Genomic DNA, 21,620 nt, shown 5'->3' on the forward strand with positions numbered 1-21,620 from the left:
GTTCTAGGAAGTAATATTTCTTTACTGCATAGAGATGGTATCACCCATAGAGTTTACTGTGATGGTTTTTATATATGTTCACAAATCTTTGACTCTCCTTCCTTTAAAAGGTGGAGACTCATTCCTTTCTCTAATAAAGTATGGTGAAGTGTGACTTCTGACATGATGTTATACAAAGCATTGCAGCTTCCCCCTTGCGCTCTCTTTTGTGTGGCCTGCACTGGGATAAGCTAGTTGCCATATCATGAGGACACTTAAGTCCCCCTATGTGGTTCATGTGGCAAGGAACCAAAGTCTCCAGCCAACAGCCAAGTGAGTAAGCCATATTGGAAACAGATCCTCAGATCCTAGTCACGCCTTCAAAAATCTTGACAGCAACCTCAGGACAGATGCTAAAGCAGAACCATCCAACTAAGCTGCTCCTGAATTTGTGACCCACAGCAACTGTGTGGGATTATTCATTGTTATTTTAAGTTGCTAAATTTTGGGGTAATTTGATATGCAGCAATAAATAACAAAGCCATTTACCTATATATTTAAATAAGGAGTTTATGAATATCTTTTGTACACATCTGCAAAACTATAACTAAACTAAAATTCACCTTATTTCCTTGAGATCTAGATTTTGTCATGCTCCTTTAAAAGACTGTTTCATGCTCAAAGACAGTAATTTACCCCTAATGTTCAAAATCACAAATTTCCCCTGCTACAATTAAATAGCATGTTCTTCATGGCAGACCTGGTGGAAACAGGAAGAACAACTGGCCTCTATTCTTCATTATTTTTCTCTTTCATCATTCTTTGCAACTAAGTGTTCTGCTTGGGTTGATGGCCATCATTTATTAACTTATATTTAGTGAATTCCTCTGCACATTTTAAGCAAAAATAAGAACTATATACAGCATAATACAATAAAAACTTAGTTCTACCATTAAGGAACTTAGATTTTTCAATCTAAGAGTGATGTAAGTGTAAGAGTGATGTGAGCATACACAGGCATATGGTGTTCATACCATACTGACATATACACAGAGATAAGGTAACGCAGCAAAGTGAATACCTTATTGTCATTATATATATATATATATATATATATATATATATTTTATATATATATAGTATCTTAAGTAATCCTTACAGTAATCCTATGAGGCATCCAAAAAGCGTTTCACTCGTTGGTGGTATTATTTCTTTTGAAAATAGATTTTCTTCTGATTATTCTTCTGATTTTAAGTATATCTTAGAGACTTAAAAAATACGGAAATATACTCTAATGCAGTGTTAGTGTAAATCAACCCAGCAAGCTGGCTTCTGACTCATGTGAAATAGCTACTGTATCTCAATGCACCCCATTCCGTGGCTTCATTAGAGCCTGTCAGCAGGTGCCACTGAGCACAGTAGGGACAATCTGTTACCTGAAAACACTCCCTACAGAGTCTGACAAATCAGACTGAATTTTGAGTCTTACATCAGACAGAGATCTGGCCATGTTTTTTTACATTTTTTGTTGTTGCTGCTGTTCTCTCTCAAATGTGTTCATAAGGAAACTCTCTAAAATGCAACTGAAAGCAAACAGAAGATTTTTAGTAGCTCATATTATTCAGGAACATGTAGGAGACATGTCTCTAGGGAAATTCCTTAAAGGTGACTTTAAAATAAGTTCTAACTTGATCAATAGGATACAGCATCCTTCTTCGTTTTCTTTTCTGTGTTAATCTGAGTAAGCCTTAGCTTCCAAACCAAATTCAAACCAAGTACTTGTGAAAAATGGAAGATTGCTTTTATAGATTAGAATCTTATTGCACATCAAGCATTGGTAGAGACTTTACTAAACTAAAATATTTGGAATTTAAAGCAACCAAAATGCAATTATAATTGTGTTTTCCTTGATAAATATCAAAAGTGTTATGTTTGCGTGTAGCATGTTTGTATTTAAATATATACACATGTATGCATTTTAAGGCAATCATTAGAGTATCAGATAGTCTTTTGACGATACCTTGGTGATGCTATGTAATGATTATTTACCATAAGATAATCTAACTGATTGTTCGATTTGTTTAAACACTAAGTGCTAAAAGCAGTTCTGCTTTTCTTGAAATTACATGGGCATGTATATGACTACACAGAAAACAGACACAACTGGGAATGAGGATCATAACAGAGAATTTTTTTAAGAACCTTGTAACTGATGGCAATTATTTTACAAAACAATTGGAAAAAATAAACAAGAAAAGGGAAATCTCAGAAGTTGGTCAGTCTTTGCCTGTGTAGCTTGTTTAGAGCCCTGATAGCTTGGAAAGGAAGTAAAAGTGAGGCTAATGAGCTTCTGGTTTTTGGACCAGAGCCGGTCCCTTGAGGACACTGTTGGATTATTTCAAGTATGGTGAGTAAGGATAATATGATACATAGAAAAAAATTTTGTCTTGCTTCCAGTAGTCCTACTAAATTGTACAATCCTTCAACAACACTTCTCAAACATTTAAACATATTCTGGAACAATAATTTTATACATACACAAAGAAAATCTCAAAAGGCCATAAATGTTGTCCTGCTACATGCAAGGCTGACAAGTGGGTGGTTTCTAAGGACCAATCATAAGGTAGAGACATAAATGAAGCAGGCTGAGTAAACAATTTTCAGTAAATAATTGGTCTTTCATGTGAAGACAAACAGCTGCTAGAACTTTTTGGAAAATTCTATAGAGATTTAAGAATTCATTGAAAAAGAACTTTGGCACTATAACAGATGTAAGTTAGGACTGAATGATCTCTGGGAAAAGACTGCCTTCTTGCATCACATTTTAAAACATCCGGTGGTTTATATTTATTCCAAATTAAACTAAGAAAATGGCTCTATCAACCACTCACTCAATATATACCAAAACTTAGTATTACAAGGCAATGAGGAGGATATTAAAAATTATGAAGTATAATTCCTAGTGTCAGGAAACTTGAGATTTAAGAGAGAGAAAAAGACATCCACATGCCAATTTCACTAACAATGCAATAAACTAAGGTGATAATTGACAGTAAGAGGGGCTAGCTCTTTATTTAAGGAAGCCTTGCACTCAGATTATTCTATGAGTATCAGCTGACCTCTACTTAGAGTTTGGAATGTGGTACAGTAGAACACCTAAAGGCTCACAAAAAAGTACACATAAGTGTATATATATCTTGTCACTCGAACTCAAAAGTCACCCACTGCTTTCCCCAGTCAACTTATTAAGTTGGACAAGCAACGCTGGGCCCCAATCTCTTTCTTCCACAAAGCTCCCCCAAAAAGCCTGACTAATCGGTATGTCTAGGTAATAAAACAGGTAAAACTGGGACTTCCAGGCATTCCCATCTCAAATTAACTGGATCAGTGGTTCTCAAACTCAAGTGTACATCAGAATCACCTGCTGGGCCCTGCTCCCAGAGTTTTCTCATTCAGTCAGTAGGTCTAGGGTGGGGCTCAAAAATTTACATTTTCTTTAAGTGATGTCACTGCTGCTGTTCCAGCGACTGTACCTGGAGAACTGCTGAGCTAGGAGACCACAGTGGTTTGGTTCTAGTTCTGAAAACAGAATCTGTGGCTGGAGTCTGGTAAGTTGATGGAAAGGATGGCATGAGATGATGCTACAGAATTAGGTGATGACTAGGTTATACAGACCTTGTAGCTTATGTTAAGCCCTGACAATCTCTCCGTGGGTTTTAAGTAGATGAGTGATGTGATCTGATGTGCAGTTTTCAAAGACTACACTGGCTGCTTTGAGGAGAACGTATTGGGAAGAAGAGGATCAGACCCATATACTGACAGGTAAGAGGTGACAGTTCAGGAAAGAGAAATGACTGCTGCTTAGGCTGCAGGGCTGGTGATGATGGTGGGAAAAAGTGGTCAGACATCACTTACATTTTGGAGGGAGAGTCAACAGCAGACACTTGGCAATGGGTTGACTGTGGGAGCATGGGAGAGGCAGATGCCAAAGAAGACGGTCAGCCTCCTGTCTTAGGGATCTAAGAAGGTGGAGTAGTGGAGGCAGAGCAGACTGCAGGGTGGGTGGGCTGGGTGGTAGCAGTAGCCAATTTCCATTTTGGACAAGCTCAATTAGACTGTTTTAAACCACTGGTTACAGGAGTGTGGAGATCAGAAGAGAGGTCTGGGCTGAAATATGAGTTTGGTGGGACCTGAAGCTGGGGAGATGAGGCTTTAGAGTATGGGGGTGCGATGTGGGAAGGGAGTAGGCCTGGATGCTGTATTTAAGGGCCAAGTCAAGAAGGAGCCAGCATGGAGAACTGACTAGGACTGGAAGAGAAGAAAGTAAAAACCCAGAAGTGTATGATGGCGTGGAAGCTGAAAGAAGCAACGTTTTTGAAATGAGAGGGAGCAGTCTGGAGATGGGAGTGATGCTGAGGTCAAGGAAGAGAATGCAAATGTGATCACTTCATCCAGCAACAAGGAAGTAGGGGAAGGCTGGAAAAATCAGCAGAGGCGAAGTGGATACCTGGTGGGGAAGAGAAGCTGGACTGAGAGAGCTGAAGAGTGAGAGGGAAGGGAGGAATCAAAGACGTTTATTCACTGAGTCATTGATTCAGCCATGGATTCATCCAATTCAGTTTTAAACAAATATTACGTGAGCTCAGACCTGGGGAAAAGAGGAAGAATTGGGTTCCTGCCTTGGAGTGGCTCATTACAATCTACAAGTGGAGACAAAACAGCAAACACCTCTCCTTTCCCCCTCTCCCCAGACTTTCCTCAAAGAGTATTACTTTCTGGAGTCATGACTATCTGCTGATCTCACAGAGCTTCCCAATGTTTTCATGTTGTGTCCTAAACAAACACACCCCTATCCTTGGCTCAAGCCTGTGGGATAAGCAGAATCCTTGTCATCCCAGACTGGTTCAGTCTGCTGTCACCTCAACCCAGGTATGGTCTGTTCTATTCACATCTAGGCTCCAGCCATCAACACTATGGTTCAAGAGCCCTAGTGGAAAGAAAACTTTTCCAGAAATAAAGAATTTTCTACTGAATTTTGGGGTGGCCTGGCTTTTGGGTATTTTCTTGACCTCTCCTCTGTTCTATGAGTAGGAAATGTTATCACTACTAACGTAGTATTTATCTGATATATATTATTATTTAAAAATCTTTTTACATATTCCTATTATATATTTATTATTTCTCCATGGAAACTCTAAGATCCTCAAGGACAGGCGCTATGGATACATTTTCTTTCTTTTTGCCCTGCAGTGTAGTGTCTTGCACACAGTAGGTAATGCTTATTGATTGATACACACACAGGTATGTGAAATCCACATTCCATGTTCAGGCTTTGTTTGTAGTAGAAGAGAAAGCATTGCTTTCTTATCCAATGTTTAAAATCAACACTGATTTTTGCCTTTGGTTGGTGGACTCATCTGAAACTAAAAAAACCCAGCAAAAATCTGGCTGAGGTGAAGCATTAGCAGCCTGTGGGCACACAGTCTATTTTTAGAAAACTGATTATAGATATTTAACTCAATACTTGTGAACTTTTGACTGAACACGAACGTCTACCTCACTAAAGTAGGGGTGGGGTCTGCGCCTCTTTCTCTGTGCCACATTTTTTGAGTAGGATGTTGAATATTCTGTGAGCTCTGAGAAAATGTTAGTTATAGTTAATAGTTTTGAGGCCAACACATTCAAACCAGTAACTAGTTACCTTTCTCCAAGTCTTCTTGGCCAACAGGGACCTTCCTATTGTGTGGCTGTGATACTTCTCATCACATTCCCAGGCCCCCATGTCCCAGGTGTGTGACAACACTCAAGGAGAGGTTATGAGGTGACCATCTAGTCAGGGGCTACGATCACATACATCTGTCTTTCCTCAATACTCACCTTTTAAATTTTACTTTTGTTTGCTTGTTTAACTTTTCTCCAGACTCTCTGTGCAACAACCGGCTAAAAACAGCTATTCCAAAATACTTTCCTCACAGCAGGGTGTCCTGAGCCTATGAACAGGTCAGCCTTACAGGTGGGGTTTCCTCTCTCTGAAAAATGCTTGCACACTTGAAATTAGGTTGAAAATAACATAAAGAATAGATACGAAAAGGAAAAAAGATAAAGCAAAGAATATGCCCCCCAAAGCTTAAAATAAAGACCATCTAGTTTGAAGAATTCTGAGGATAAGGTATTGTTTTGTTAAAATAGCTATTGTCGTGGAGCGTTAAGAAAGAGAAAGAAATCAACATGCCTGGTTTTGTCATTTAGCTGTATTCACTCTAGAATGTCTTCAAACGTAAAATGTCTATGTTCTAATTTAGAAATGATGCAGATAGAAACATCAAAAAAGAAATAAATCCCCAAACCAAAAAAAAAACCAAAACCAAAAAACCCAAAATGCTAAAACTCAGGATATTCCACTTTTTCTTGAAAAATACAATCTATTTTTTTTGAAATTTCTAAGATTTTAGAAGCATAAATATTTTTACATACCAAAAAGAGTAAAATATTGATATTGGCATCAAGTCAGGCCTTGCTCCTTGTTTTAAGTGGCTTTAATATTATCCTTTCCTTGACTTATTGCTTTTTGCTAGTCTATTCCTTGACATAACGCATTGAGAATGTGACCACCGGACAATGTGTGTAACTACTGAAGATGAAGACTCAAACCATGTTAGGTTGAGTTCAGCTTCCATAAAATACAACAGAATTTTTTTAAACTTAAGAATTAGCGGACTTTCCTGGTGGTGCAGTGGTTAAGAATCTGCCTGCCAATGAAGGGGACACGGGTTCAAGCCCTGGTTTGGGAAGATTCCACATGCCCCGGAGCAACTAAGCCCGTGTGCCACAACTACTGAGCCTGCGCTCTAGAGCCTGCACGCCAAAACTACTGAGCCCATGTACCACAACTACTGAAGCCCGCAAGCCTAGAGCCCATGCTCCACAACAAGAGAAGCCACCACAATGAGAAGCCCACTCATCACAACAAAGAGTAGCCCCCACTCGCCGCAACTAGAGAAAGCCCGCATGCAGCAACGAAGACCCAACACAGCCAATAAATTAATTAATTAATTTAAAAAAAAAAAGGATTAGCTTCAGCATTTTTAATGACCTTTCAGTTGCACATAATAAAATCTTGATTGGCCAGACTATTTTGGAAATGGAACATAAATTGCATTTTTTCCTTAATGTAGCTTTAAATTTAAAAAAGGAAAAGTTTATTTCAACCATTGTTGAAAATCACTGGAAAGTGGATCAGGATATTTTCTTGCCCTAGCAAATAAAGCATAATGAACACAATGCAATCTTTCTTTGAAGACTTTCGTTCTTGCAGTGTGTTCAGCTCCTTATCATCTGAGCTGCACACCCCACCCTCTATTTTCAGGAAGTAGCTGTGAGGGTCAGAGAATGAGCAGAGTACACACAGCATACCCTGGAAGCTGTTGTAATAGTAAATATACACTGTAGGTGATCTTCTTGGGTTTGCCTTTTGTCTGAGAGGTAAATTATAGGTAACTTGATTAACCCAGGTTAACTGACACTTTCGAGAATTAAGATAGTTTATGTACAACAATATATTTAAATGTGATGTTTTCTGAATTATACTGAGTCTCTACTAAAATGGATGCATAAGGGTGATTCTGTGATTCTGGAATCTCCTGTCCAGAAGTTAACAACAATGGGATCTCTATCCTCCCTGAAGACAGAGAAATGGATTAAATCACCTCTCTGGAATTTCTACAGCACTGTGAGTCTAGAATTACTTAAGTAAAATTTAAGTAAAAGTTATTTAAGTAAAATAACTAATTAAATTTATTTTTTTAAAAGATGATAGTATTTTCATATAGGACTTATTACTTCTTCATATATAATTTAAAAAAAAAATTTTGTTGTCTTTATTATTATTAAAATGCATGAAAAATTCTTGCAAAATATCTTTTCCCTACCAATATTATATGAGTTTTTCTTTGAGATGCAGAATAAGAATTTTGTGACTCAAACTGCTCAAAGGGAGAATTTATTTATTTTTTCCCATTTATTTAATTTTTTCTAATTTAATTTTTACATTATAGTTGACTTATAATGTTGTTTGTTTCAGGTGTACAGCAAAATGATTCAGATATATATATCTCCATTCTTTTTCAGATTCTTTTCCTATATAGGTTATTATAGAATATTGAGTAGAGTTCCCTGTGCTATACAATAGGTCCTTGTTGATTATCTGTTTTATATATTTTATTATCTATTTTATAAATAAATATATATATATATATATAGTAGTGTGTATATGTTAATCCCAAGCTCCTAATTTATCCTTCCCCCCACCTTTACTCAAAGGAAGAATTAAAGCTGCGGTGGGAAATGGCTCTCCAATTTCTTACAAGATTGTCCTTCATTTCTTCCCATTTAAAATAGGACTTTATTTAGAATATATAAAACAAAAAGCACAGCAACCCAAACTCAATGCGAGTTCCTAACAGGTTCAGAATGCCTCCTTCTCCTTCATTACCTAACATCCACTTGTCAGATATCTACAAACACGGTCACTTTCTTAGGCTCTACATCAGCGTAGGAAACTCACTATAAGATGTTAGCAAGCCCAGAGTTAGTCAGACACAAAGCATTTTTCGAGCATCTTCTCTGTGTGCCAGGCACTGTTATAGTACTGGGAAAACCATGACAAACAGAACCAGAAAAGCCCCTTCTCTCAGGAAGCTAACTTTGCAGGAAGGGAGATTGACTAGAAACATCAAAACAAATAAGTTAATGTCATATTCAGATAAATATGAGGAAGAAAATAAAATAAGGCCACGTGGTTTTGAGTGACCTAGGCTGGGACAGTGAATGGGAGGTGGCTTTAGCCAAGGCAGTCAGGGAAGTCCACTCTCTGGAGGTGGCATTAGAGCTGCAAGCTGAGCAATGAGATACAGGGAAGCACCAGCAGGTGCAAAACCTTTGGGATCGAAAGGAGTCTGGTGTGCTCTTAGTACAGAAACTAGGTTAGAGTCGGTGTAGCAGAGTGCAAGATGGGGGAGAAGAGAGGAAGAGGTCAGGGAGTCTGTGAGCCCTTGTAGGAATTTTATGCTGGCTGCAGGGGAAAGCGACTGGGAGGGTTTAAGCAGGAAGAGTAGCTTGATCTGATTAGTGCTTAGAAAGATTTTTCTGTGCCCAGGATCCACTGAGGGTGGGAGGGAAGGCAGGGGACCAGCTGGGACACTGGGAAACAATGGAAACTTGAACTGGGACTGTGGGAGACAAACATCACTTGTCTCTGGCCAAGGATAAGGAAAGGGGAAAATAGCGGAATTTTTTTGTTGCGGAAGTGGGCGGAACTTCCTGAGGCATGGATTAGATGGGTCATTTGAAGGAAAGTGAAGAATCAGAGATGGCTTCCGGGTATTTGGCTTGGATATTGGCTGGAAACCTGGGTGTGTGGAGGAGAAGAAACCAAATGTCCTGCTTTGGGCATGTTAAGCACGAAATGCTTGGTAGATATCCAAATGGAGAGAGGTCATAATTTTGGCTATGCTTTCTCCATGTCTGCTATGCACCAGACACTGTCCTAAGCCCTTTCAGGCACAATAGCTAATTTAGTCCTCTCAGTGACAGCTGCACGTAGGGGCTACTATTATGACTGCTAAGTTTATAATAAGTGGCATAGTCTGAATTAGTCCCCAGAAAACCTGGCTCAGGACCCGAGCTGGTCATCACTGTGCTGAGCTGAAGGAAGAGAGAAGAGTCTGGGCTTACAGGAGAGATCTAAATTTCACACATACATTTTAGAGTCAACAGCCTTCAAGGTGTCTTTAAAACCATGGGGCAGAATGGGATCTCCCATAGAAAAGGTGTAGATGGAGAGGAAAACATGGCTGAAGACAGCATCTTGGGGCCTTCAGCAGTTTAGAGGTCTCTCGAAGAAGGAAGAGCAAAGGAAGGTGAGAAATAGCAGCTAGTGTGATTGGAGGAAATTAGGCAAATGGATATAGAATCTGTCCAAAGTTCACTGGCATTCAAGTATAAAACTTAAAAAAAATATTATGTTCAGAAGTTATGGAAACCAAGGACATGTGTGTCCAACATTTTTCTCTATGAGATTTTAATATTTTTAGAGAAAGCAATGTGAGCACACAAGAATTTCTTTTCCAGATAACTTCATGTTTCCTATCAAGTCACGAGGCTTTCTGAGGTTAGGGTAGAAGACGATTAAGGGAGGGTTATCTGAACCCTGACTGAATTTCTCAAAGTATATTTGAAACTAACATCCTATTTTCCCTCATGGTAAAGTCAACCCTTGGTCAAGCTGATGAAAAATCCCTATTTTTCATAAGAATAGACTTGAAGAAGTATAGGATAATATATATCACATATTCTGCCTTAGAGAAAACACTGTTAACAAAATGTTCAAGCCAAATCTAGATCTATTGTTCCATAAAACCACAGCACCAGTTCACTCATCCACACGACATAATGTCTGTCATGGTGCATGACAATATGAAGAAGAAAAATTAATCAGCCATTGTTCACTGGACCTATACTGAGACATGTATAATTATAACTTTATTAATTTCAAAACAACCTGACCTTTTGACAAGAGATAGGTTTTCATAAACAATTGCTTTGCAATTTATGAAAAAAAATTTTACTTTATATTTTTGTTTATGAAGGTACATTTTAGCACTTATTGTACTTGAGTTATAGCTGGGAGAGGAAAAGATATGATATGCAGAATCCTTCCAAAAATTGAAAAGAATGCATATTTCCAAAGGCTCATCTTTCTTGTGAAAATATAATTGAGAGAGTTTTTTCTTCTAAACCTTCCAATAGGAGCTAGAGCTCATTCATCTAAATCTATGAAGCATATTTCATTTCTGCTAAAATTCAGGGAAACAGAACCTTTAATAAAGTTTATTTTTCTAACAAATATACAGTCCTAAGGTGAAGTTGCTTGATTATGAGATAATATGATTTATTATCGGGACTAGAGGTTGAATTACAATGTAGAAATTATAATGTATCAAGATGAGTTATGATATTTGCTAAATTATTTTAATATTTCAGACTAGGAAATTTAACAATTCCAAGGGAAGTTTTTTAACCTTCAAAAAGTGAAGTCCTATTTTTCTCAGCGTAAGAGATTAGCTTTTGCTTTGAAGTTAAGTATACAGCTATTGAGACCTTAGAGAGAGAAAGCAGTCAAGATTAAGCAATTGTATTAGCGCACACAGGTAAGCCATGTGTTCTACTGTGGGGAGCTGCTGTGTGGTTAAAAAGAATTGGACTTATCAGAAGGCTGAGTTTGAATACGAGCTCTGTCACTTACTAGCCACATGTTCTTGGCTTTAACCTCATCTTCTTTATCTATGAAATAAGAATAACACAGTATTTGCAGGGTTGTTGTGATAATTAATAAATAATTTTGAAAACACTATGTAATATGCACCCAAACATAAACTGATATTACTACTATGTGACATTAATGGTACCTCGAGAAGACAAAACCAAAACATTAAGACTGGAGTCAGGCTTGTCATTTTTTTCTAATACACTATAGATAAATAAGTCATTGAATAGAAATGAATGATTTACTAAATAACCAGCTAAAGGAGATAAAATAGAAAATATAAACAAAGTATAAAAAGAACCAATTGTTTCTGGCCAAAGGCAGAAGGGAAAGTATAACCTCCTTCCTCGATGAAAACATAGAAATAGAATGGAGACTTGTTCAAATACTTGCTTGATGATACCTTGCTGTAGAACTGAATTCCAGAATATTATAAGAGCATTTAATTTCTTTATATTTTTTCTATCCTAAAATCTTGATTATATAGCACTTAAAAGGTCTATATGAAAGAATATAGTAAATGGATATTATTTCCATAACAAGCATTGGATATTTGCAGTATGGTTTTTGAGTTCAAGTAAAGATACTTCTGATTCAATTAGAATTATTTTTAAATTAAATTACTCATTATCTGCCTCATTTCAGAAAAATGAATTACCTCATTTGTAATTAAGAATGAATTCACTCATAATTACATAAAATAATTGGTCCAATATTTTCAAAGGTCATGATGCAGGGTAGTAACATATTCTAGGAAATTTGTATTTTGTAATTAATTTTAATGCCTTGTTTTGGTTTGATAACCATATTAGCATCACCAATTGTAAACAGAAAAATAGTGGGTGGATTCTGGTGTCTTGTCATGTTGTTCAACTTTACTGCATATACATGAGAGAATTTAGGAGGATAAGACAAAATAAAGAAAACTGAATTTCCAAGGTAATATATATATTACAATATGTATATACATAATTGTACCTACAAAGCACTTTTCCCATAAATTTGGTAAAATGAGACTAGGAAGTGTAACATTACTGATGTTTAACAGAGATAGATTTGCAGCAGTAAAGAAAAACTTAATACAGTATTAACTAAATTATTGAATCAAGCAAGAGTCCCTTAGTGTCAAGAAGTAAGTCCCATTCTTTTGCTCACCTCCTTCTATAACATGCTGTGGCTCTATGCCCACATCACAGGTGAGTTACTAGTCTGACCAGCAAATGGTAAGCCTCTGCTTACTCAATTCTTGAGACAGTGGAGTAATAATAAATAGCTTTTATTGTTGGTTTGCAGAAATCAAACCATTCTATAGAATCAGCAATAGTTATGGACATCTAGAATTCTACTTTTGTATACTTTGTTTGATTTTTGTTTTTCCACATAAAATGTCTGTAGGTTAATCAAGTGATTAAATCAAACACATTTACGGATTTGGATTTTTTTTTTTTTTTTTTTTTAACCAGAAGCACTTCATATATAACTATACATGTGTTTGGTAACAAGAGAGGGAAATTTCCATAAGAGCAGGAGATCAGTAAATATTTTTGGAATGACTGATAATGAATTAATTAACTCAGCAGTCCTCAACCTTTTTGGCACCAGGGACCGGTTTCGTGGAAGACAATTTTTCCACGGACAGGATGGGGTGGGGGGGGATTGTTCAGGCGGTAATGCGAGCGATGGGGAGCAATGGGGGGGCGACTCTAAATATAGATGAAGCTTCGCTCGCTAGCCTGCCACTCACCTCCTGCTGTATGGCCTGGTTCCTAACAGGCCTCGGACTGGTACTGGTCCATGGCCTGGGGGTTGGGGACCCCTGAATTAACTGAATCATCCTCTTGCTCGTCAGATAGGAATTTTACAGACTAAACTACCTTTATTATAGAGTTGCTGTGAAGTTAAAAGACAATGAAATGATGCACATAAGAACAAGTTTCAAAGTGAAAACGGCTATAACAAAGGGATGAACATAGCTCAAATGATACAGTAATTGACCTCTAAGTCAGAGAGGACAAGCTGTGACTTTTAATTTATTTATTAATTATTTATTTTTGGCTGTGTTGGGTCTTCGTTGCTGCGCATGGGCTTTCTCTAGTTGTGACGAGCGGGGGCCACTCTTCGTTGCAGTGCACGGGCTTTTCATTGTCGCAGAGCATGGGCTCTAGGCACTCAGGCCTCAGCAGTTGTGGCATGCAGCCTCAATAGTTGTGGATCACAGGCTCTAGAGTACAGGCTCAGTAGTTGTGGCACATGGGCTTAGTTGCTCCACGGCTTGTGGGATCTTCTCAGACCAGGGATCGAACCCGTGTCCCCTGCATTGGCAGGCGGATTCTTAATGACTGTGCCACCAGGGAAGCCCAAGGTGTGATTTTTCAGGCCTCTGGTAACAATCTTTCTAGAGTATTTATAAAAATGAGATGATGCATGTGAAGCAGTCAGCAGGGCACCAGGCAAAAAACAAGTGCCCAAGAAATAAAGTATTATCTTTTCAATTCTCTAGCCTCAGTTTACAGCTTGTTCCTTTTATAGGGTACATCAGGCAACAGACCACAATTTATTTTAGAGCTTTTGTTGACATTTGTGTGTGCTTTAAAATCACCCTTCATTTCTGACTTGATACAGGGTAGATATGTCCTGTCGTTACTTCATTGTTCTTAAATAAAAAGAGTAGATGGCTCTCATTGCCAGAAAATTTTATTAAGAATTACAGATTATTGCTGATTTAAGTTAAAAAGTTTATTTTTACAAAAGTAAATCTGTAAGCACATAAAGCAGGGTTTTTTAACCTGGGCCCCTCATTTTCGAACCCCTAAAATTGCATGCCAAATCTATTCCTGCATGTGTACGTTTACTTCTTCAGAAAACAATCCCTCAGCTTTCATTAAATACACACAGGGATTATGATTCTCTCCAAATTCAGAATTATTGGTATAGAAAGTCTATAACAATGAAATAGTTTAAGATATGTTTCATTCGTGGCTCAAGGGTTCACATTCATTTCTTCCTTCTTTCCTTTTCTATTTGTTTAACAAATATTGATCGAATGTCTACTATGCGCTTAAAGCAGTGGGAACACAGCAGTGAATAAAGCATATAAAATATCTGCTGTTCTCATTGGACTTATATTCTAGAGGGGGGAGACAGACAAAAAGTAAATAAAATACAATATAAAATCATGTAGCAACAAGCGTTATGAAAAAAAGCAGAGCCAGGAGCAGAGCATGATTGGTATGGCGTGGGAAACCAGGGGTTCAGGGAAACCTCTCTGGTAATGTGTCCTCAGAGCAAAGACTTCAAAGAAAGGCAGGAGAAAGCCATTCACATTAAGTGGTGAGGACCATTCCAGGCACTCTTTTAAGCTAGAAATCATCTTCAATTTTTTACGCTGACTTTTCTCGTCTGCGGTCCTGTTTACTTTTTGTTGCTCCTTTTTTTGGCTGTTTTTTTTCACAGGCCCAATGCATGTGAATTTTGGCTCTCCATTTCCTCTCCTGTAAGACGAGGGTGTTTGACAAGCTCGTTCCTTAACATGTTAACATATTGTGCTACCTGTTGTTGTTTTATTATTTTTATAAACTTCACATGTTTCAGAGTTCTCCCAAATTCGGTGATAATTTGGCCTAAGCCATACATTCCATAATTAATTCATCCACCAAAGATTCACAAAGAAGTAAAATGTATGTCCTTGCCTCTGAAGAGCTTAAAATCTGACAGCAATAAACTTCCTGGGGACTTCCCTGGTGGCGCAGTGGTTAAGAATCCGCCTGACAATGCAGGGGACACGCGTTTGATCCCTGGTCCGGGAAGATCCCACATGCTGCGGAGCAACTAAGCCCGTGCACCTCAACTACTGAGCCTGTGCTCTAGAGCCTGCGAGCCACAACTACTGAGCCCACGTGCCACAACTACTGAAGCCCGTGTGCCTACATTCCGTGCTCCACAACAAGAGAAGCCACTGCAATGAGAAGCCCCTGCACTGCAGTGAAGAGTAGCCCCCGCTCCCTGCAACTAGAGAAAGCCTGCGTGCAGAAAGGAAGACCCAACGCAGCCAAAAAAAACCAAAAACAACTTCCTGGAACGTTCAACTGTGCTCTATGCATGTATCCAATTGTAAAGAATTGTTCTCTTATTCCTCGGGGTGGTTTTGCCAGCACCAGTGTCTGTCTGAGATTCCCTACGTTGTGGCACCAAAAAAAGGCATAACCTCCTCAAGCTACAGGGATGTCCAGAATCAATATTGCTCCTTTGAGACTCATGCTGGGGGAAACAGGTGTTTGGTAGGACTGGAATAAAAATAATGGATGGAGGGTCACATTTCAGCAAAACTACTGTTTTTCCTGTTGAACCAATTTCTCTAACTTAGAATCACAACATCATACAAAAGGAACTAGTGACAAAGAAAAAAAACAGAAAAGAAAAGAAAGGAAAGTGAAAGAAAGCCCTTAAGATATTGGAGAGCTTGACGCATGCCACCACAGAGAACAGAATCACTGGGAATTGTCCATTGTCTACTGTCTTCCGCAAAACTGAGACCAGCCTGCAGACAGGAATGAAATCAGCGGACCTGTAATGCAGCCGTGAGTGTCACTCACACTTTGGGTGTGGGCACACGCTGTGCCTTTAGCTTAGAGCAGGTATTGAAACTTTTGAGGGTCCCTGAACTCCAGTGTGCATGGGGATCCCCCGGACGGCTTCTTGAAACACAGGTTACTGGGCCCCAGGCATAGTCTCTGAGGCCCAAAAGTTTTTACTTCTAACAGTTCTAGATGACGCTGATGCTACTAGACCACATTTTGAGAACTGTTGGCTTAGAGAATTCCCAGATAGTTCCTGATTGGAGAACTGCCACTGGGCTGCTGAGGGTGTCGCAGCAGTTGGAATGTCATAAGGAATACTTGCAGAAGGCCTTAAAAACAGGGCAGCCAAGGTGGTGACTCCAGTAAGTGGAACAGGCAGGCTCATCTTCTTGGTATGCAGTTGCTGAGATGCAAGACGCTTTTCAGACACTGTGCAGCTCTTAGGTTTGTGCCCCAGGGAAGAATAGGCCCCGTCAAGGCCAGTCAAGAGCAGACTGATTACATCTATACCCAAAGTGTGAAGGTCCAAAAGTCATCCATCAGATTCTCTAATCACACATGAACACAAGAGCAGCTGAACAATCTTTCAATAAGTAAAACAATAAAATACCTAAACTGTTTGCCACTGTATAAGCCAGGCAGTAATTATCCTAGCAATAAAGAGACTTTTGAAATTGAAATGTATCACATCAAGAGGGTACATTTAGCCGGTGTGAAATAAAAGTTTATTTGCTTTCAATCTGTGAATTCCAAACTAAAAATCATTTCTGATCTTGAAGAATCTAAATATGATTGATGAGCTATGACAAAATGAAAGCAAAGCCCTACCTTTTCTTATCTGTAAGAAAGGTGAAGTAATCCACAACAGGTGATAGGAACTACCCTATTTACAAACTATTTAATGCTTCTATTAAGAAACTATTACTTCATATGTCAGGGAAAAGTGTTTAAAAGTACATAGGAAATTTGGAGGAAACTCCAGAAAATTCTATATGATTAAAATAGCAAGCCAACAAGGGAACTATGCTCAATATTTTATAATAACCTACAAGGGAAAAAATCTGGAAAAAATAGACATATATGTATGTACACCTGAAACAAACACAACATTGTAAATCAACTACACTTCAATTTAAAAAAACAAGATTAAAAAAATAAAATAGCAAGAAAAGTAAACAGTTTGTCGAGCAAGGGATACGTGAGAGTTACTTTCATGTGTCAACTTGGCTAGTCTATGGTGCCAGTTGTTCAGTCAAACTGAAGTCTAGATATTTCATAAAGGCATTTTTCAGATGTGATTAACATGAAATCAGTTGACTGAGCAAAGCAGATTACCCTTCATAATGTGGGTAGGCCTCATCCAATCAGTTGAAGGCCTTTAGAGCAAAGACAGATTTTCCAAAGAAGGAATTCTGCCTCAACATAGAGACCTTGCCTAACTTTCCAAGCTGCTTCCCTGTGGAATTTGGACTTAAGACTGTAACATCAACTTTTTCCTGAATTTCCAGCCTGCTAGCCTGCTTTATAGATTTCAGACTTGCCAGCCTCCAGAATCACATGAGTCAATTCTTTAAACAAATCTCTCTCTGTCTCTGTCTCTGCCTGTGTCTGTCTCAGTGTCTGTGTCTATCTCTCTCTCTCTCATATTACATCCATCTATCTATCTATCTATCTATCTAATCTCCTATTGATTCTATTTCTCTGGAGAACACTGACTAACACAGTATATAACAAAGACAAAACAAGACCAATCAGGCTAGAATTACTGGACTTCAGACTGTTTTTAATGTGACTATGGTGAATGCCACAATAATCTTTGACTACTTGAAGGTGATTTAATTTTCCTCTTAATCTCCATTGTCTCCACCCTTTACCCATCAAAAAGCAGAGACACGTATTGTCTATGTATTGATGATACTTCTGTGAAACAGGTTCACCTGTGCTTTCTATAATTTCATTTGCTTGGAAGATGTCAAGAGCGGTAGATTTATGATTCTTCAGTGATTTGATCAATTTGAGAGATTGGATCATCCTCTGCTGTGCTTTCTCCAGGTATTTCATGTCCTTTGCAGCCTTAAGTGTAGCTACACCAAGTCATTATTCTGGCCAGAAATTAATGGCTCATTGCCTGAGACAGGGACATTATGTATAAGGCCATCTTCCACAACTTCTGGGACTGTGCGATGTGGTAACCCAAATCAATTATGGTCACTGAACGGAAGAAAGCATTAAAGCTACATGTCTCTGTACATTTAGAGTTAAAATGTGCTCCAATAAAAGTTACAAGATGGGGAATATTGTCTATTCTGTGCAAGGCACTATGCAAAGTAATTAGATGAATAATCTTATTTGATTTTTTAACATGTCTATGAAGCAAATGATGGTGATGACAATGACGATGACGATGATGAGTCTTATTTTCTGGGTAAGAAAAAAAAGGTCAGAGATATTAAGGGACCTCTGAAAGTCAAACTGTTAGTAAATGAAGGGACATGAATTTAAGTCATATCTGATCCCAAAGCCTGTACTCCTTTCCTACCCTAGGAAAGTTAGACTTTTACATAGTTTTAATGCCTTTAGTTCAATTTATAGATACGCCATTCTGATTTTTCTCAGAGAGGCACCCTTTCTAGACATTGACCTGAAAATAAGTCTATAGCAGGTGAATCTAAGTTAACACTGCATATCATTCTGAATTACCTAGCGACCCAAATTTGAAATAGCTGATGTTTACGTTTCCAGGATGGCAGCACAAAATGGTCCAAGCCATCAAGATGTTTGGTTAATACCATTTTCTCTGGGAATGTGGTGAGTGTTTCTCAGAATCTTGGGATTTATTTTGCTTCGATGTTTTCTGAATCTATGTATCCTCTAAGCCACACATTCATTTACTCATTTATTTTTTCATTCAATACTCACTGAGTACTTATTATATGCAAATTCTGTATTTTATACTTAGGAAGGTATGAAGATGAATTAGCTATAGGTTCTCCTTTTACAGTACTTTCAACCTGAGGAGAAGTTCTAGTAAATAAGTGGAGGACAGAGCACAGAGTGACAAGTGGCTTTTGATGTCTGCCACAAAGCATTACCAGCAAAACAGTTCTTGGAAAACAGAGGCAGAAGTGGTTATGCGAAAGGTTAGCCACTGTTCCTCTAAATCCATCACGATGAAGACCATGATCATAATAATACAAGCTAGATTGATCTGTTAGGACAGCAAGTATAGATAAAAATTGTTTGGGTAGATTTTTTTTCCTTGTGGCTAGAAATAGAGAAAGAAAGTAATAACCATAAAAGTGAATTTCACTTTGTAATTAGACATAGTTTGCATGTGGTGTGAAAGGAAAGATGTCTAATTGTGTGCACACATTTAACCTAGTAAGTCTAGTCAACTTCTAATTATTTAATTACTTCACCAAATTGGATGATAGGTGGATAATGAGAAATGATGAAAAAGTGACTCTGGTATACTGAAAATGCAAACAGTATCTATAATTCCAGTACAGTGAAGTAGGACAGGAATTTAGAGCCCTCCCTCCCCACTAACTTTGCACACGAGGAGAGTAATCCTCAGAGGGGAAGCACACTTGCCCATGTGTGACAGACAAATTAGGGTAAGAACTTGGGATAGGACTTGAGGGGCAAGGAAAAAGTGGGGATGGAGCTTGTAAACTTGTCCCCCTATCCCCCCACCCCATGACAATATCCAACTGTCATGTATTGTGCCAAACATGTCAGGAGTTGCTGTAATTACAAGCAAATCGAGAATTAAAAAGACAGTTGATTTCAGTTCCCCTAGAGTGAAAACAAAGTAATGATTGCAGAGAAAGTAAAGGAAATGAATCTCCTTGAGGCACTGGTTAAAGCCTATCTTGGGAATGAGAGTGAGGGAGGGAAGGAGTCGGCAGACGGTTCAGAGGGTGGGACCTCTTGGAAGAGATAATAGCCTTATGTGGTTGATCAAACGTTAGCTGAAGTACATTTCTCATTCGCACTTTAGAACTCAGCAACGAATTAGGGTAAAAAGATAAAGTTTTCATTTTAACTTAGAAAAGGATGACTTCATAAACCTTTGGTGATGTTGTTTAAGATGCTTATAAATACTATAAAGCCATTCACATCTGTTATTGGGAAGTTGTGGTCTGTGCATCTGCCATATCATGTTACATAGGGTAGGTACCTTCTACCATATTATGAAACAATTTCACAAGAATCTGACACATGAGAAAATATTCTGAAAGTATGTCCTGAGTGGTACTTTGGGACTATACAGTGCTATGCTTGGAGAATATATGTTACCTGTCCCTAAAACTTTGTTAAATATTGAGTGTACTTTTTTTTTAATGTAAAGAGGTTCATAACAGTATTAAAATAGGCTCTTTCACTTCAGCTGGAGTTCTGAACCATATTTCAATTCTACTGGGTTTGAGAGAAGTAAAATTGTTTACAATCATAGTCTAAGATTTTTCAATTAGCAGGAGGAATGAAATGTAGGCTAATTTGAATTTGCAAACAAGTTGTGATCTAAATGTCCACTTTCAAGTCTGCTATTTGGAATTCTGAAATCATCTTCTTATAGAAAAACAAAACTAAACACCTGACCTGGTAGCCCAGATTGCCAAGTCTGCTCACTAAATCCCTTTAGACAATAATGTACCTAAAATTTAACTGCTTTTCTTGTTCTTTGTAACATAAGCCACAAGTACAAGAACCTAATGGCAAAGTGCATAGTTCCTCTAATGTATGGACTTACTGACCTTCCCCTTGTACAGAGTGGGGTGTGTCTAGGAGGGAGGTGACAGAAGGAATGAATAGTCTTGCCAGTGTAACCCCCCAGCACACACTCCCCTTCTTATTTCACAGCCCCTGTGATTGGTCCTCCTGATTCCCTTTCCAGGCACAGCAGATATTCCTGACTAGGTTTTATCTCTTCTTGGGTCCAGAGCAAGAGGAAACATACTTAAACCAGAATCCAGAGGGATCTTCAAGATGGCAGAGGAGTGAGACATGGAGATCACCTTCCTCCCCACAAATACATCAGAAATATATCTACACGTGGAACAACTCCTACAGAACACCTACTGAACGCTGGCAGAAGACCTCAGACTTCCCAAAAGGCAAGAAACTCCCCACGTACCTGGGTAGGGCAAAAGAAAAAAGAAAAAACAGAGACAAAAGAATAGGGATGGGACCTGCACCAGTGGGAGGGAGCTGTGAAGGAGGAAAAGTTTCCACACACCAGGAGCCCCTTCGCGGGCGGAGATTGCAGTGGAGGAGGGGGAGCTTCGGAGCTGCGGAGGAGAGCACAGCAACAGGAGTGCGGAGGGCAAAGCAGAGAGATTCCCGCACAGAGGATTGGTGCCGACCAGCACTCACCAGCCTGAGAGGCTTGTCTGCTTACCCGCCCGGGGCGGGCGGGGTCTGGGAGCTGAGGCTCGGGCTTCGGTCAGAGCACAGGGAGAGGACTGGGGCTGGCTGCATGAACACAGCCTGAAGGGGGCTAGTGCACCAGAGCTAGCTGGGAGGGATTCCAGGAAAAAGTCTGAATCTGCCTAAGAGGCAAGAGACCATTGTTTCGGTGTGTGCGAGGAGAGGGGATTCAGAACACCACCTAAATGAGCTCCAGAGACAGGCGTGAGCCGCGGCTATCAGCGTGGACCCCAGAGACAGGCATGAAACAGGCTGCTGCTGCAGCCACCAAGAAGCCTGTGTGCAAGCACAGGTCACTCTCCACACCT

The 21,620-nt window shown here is 38.9% G+C and overlaps 1 protein-coding gene across 11 annotated transcripts in view; it reads right to left on the reverse strand.

The window, feature by feature from the left end:
* DLC1 (DLC1 Rho GTPase activating protein) overlaps positions 1-21,620 on the reverse strand; it is a 401,992-nt gene that overhangs the window by 221,056 nt on the left and 159,316 nt on the right. The window contains exon 5 of one of the 11 annotated variants that reach the window (XM_067721884.1): positions 11,282-11,319. The exons of the other annotated variants lie outside the window; for them this stretch is intronic. Coding sequence (XP_067577985.1) covers positions 11,282-11,319 — 38 coding nt within the window. The remainder of the gene's footprint in view (positions 1-11,281; positions 11,320-21,620) is intronic. 11 annotated transcript variants of the gene reach the window in all.

The sequence above is a fragment of the Pseudorca crassidens genome, chromosome 21, assembly GCF_039906515.1.
Source record: "Pseudorca crassidens isolate mPseCra1 chromosome 21, mPseCra1.hap1, whole genome shotgun sequence".
NCBI lineage: Eukaryota > Metazoa > Chordata > Mammalia > Artiodactyla > Delphinidae > Pseudorca > Pseudorca crassidens.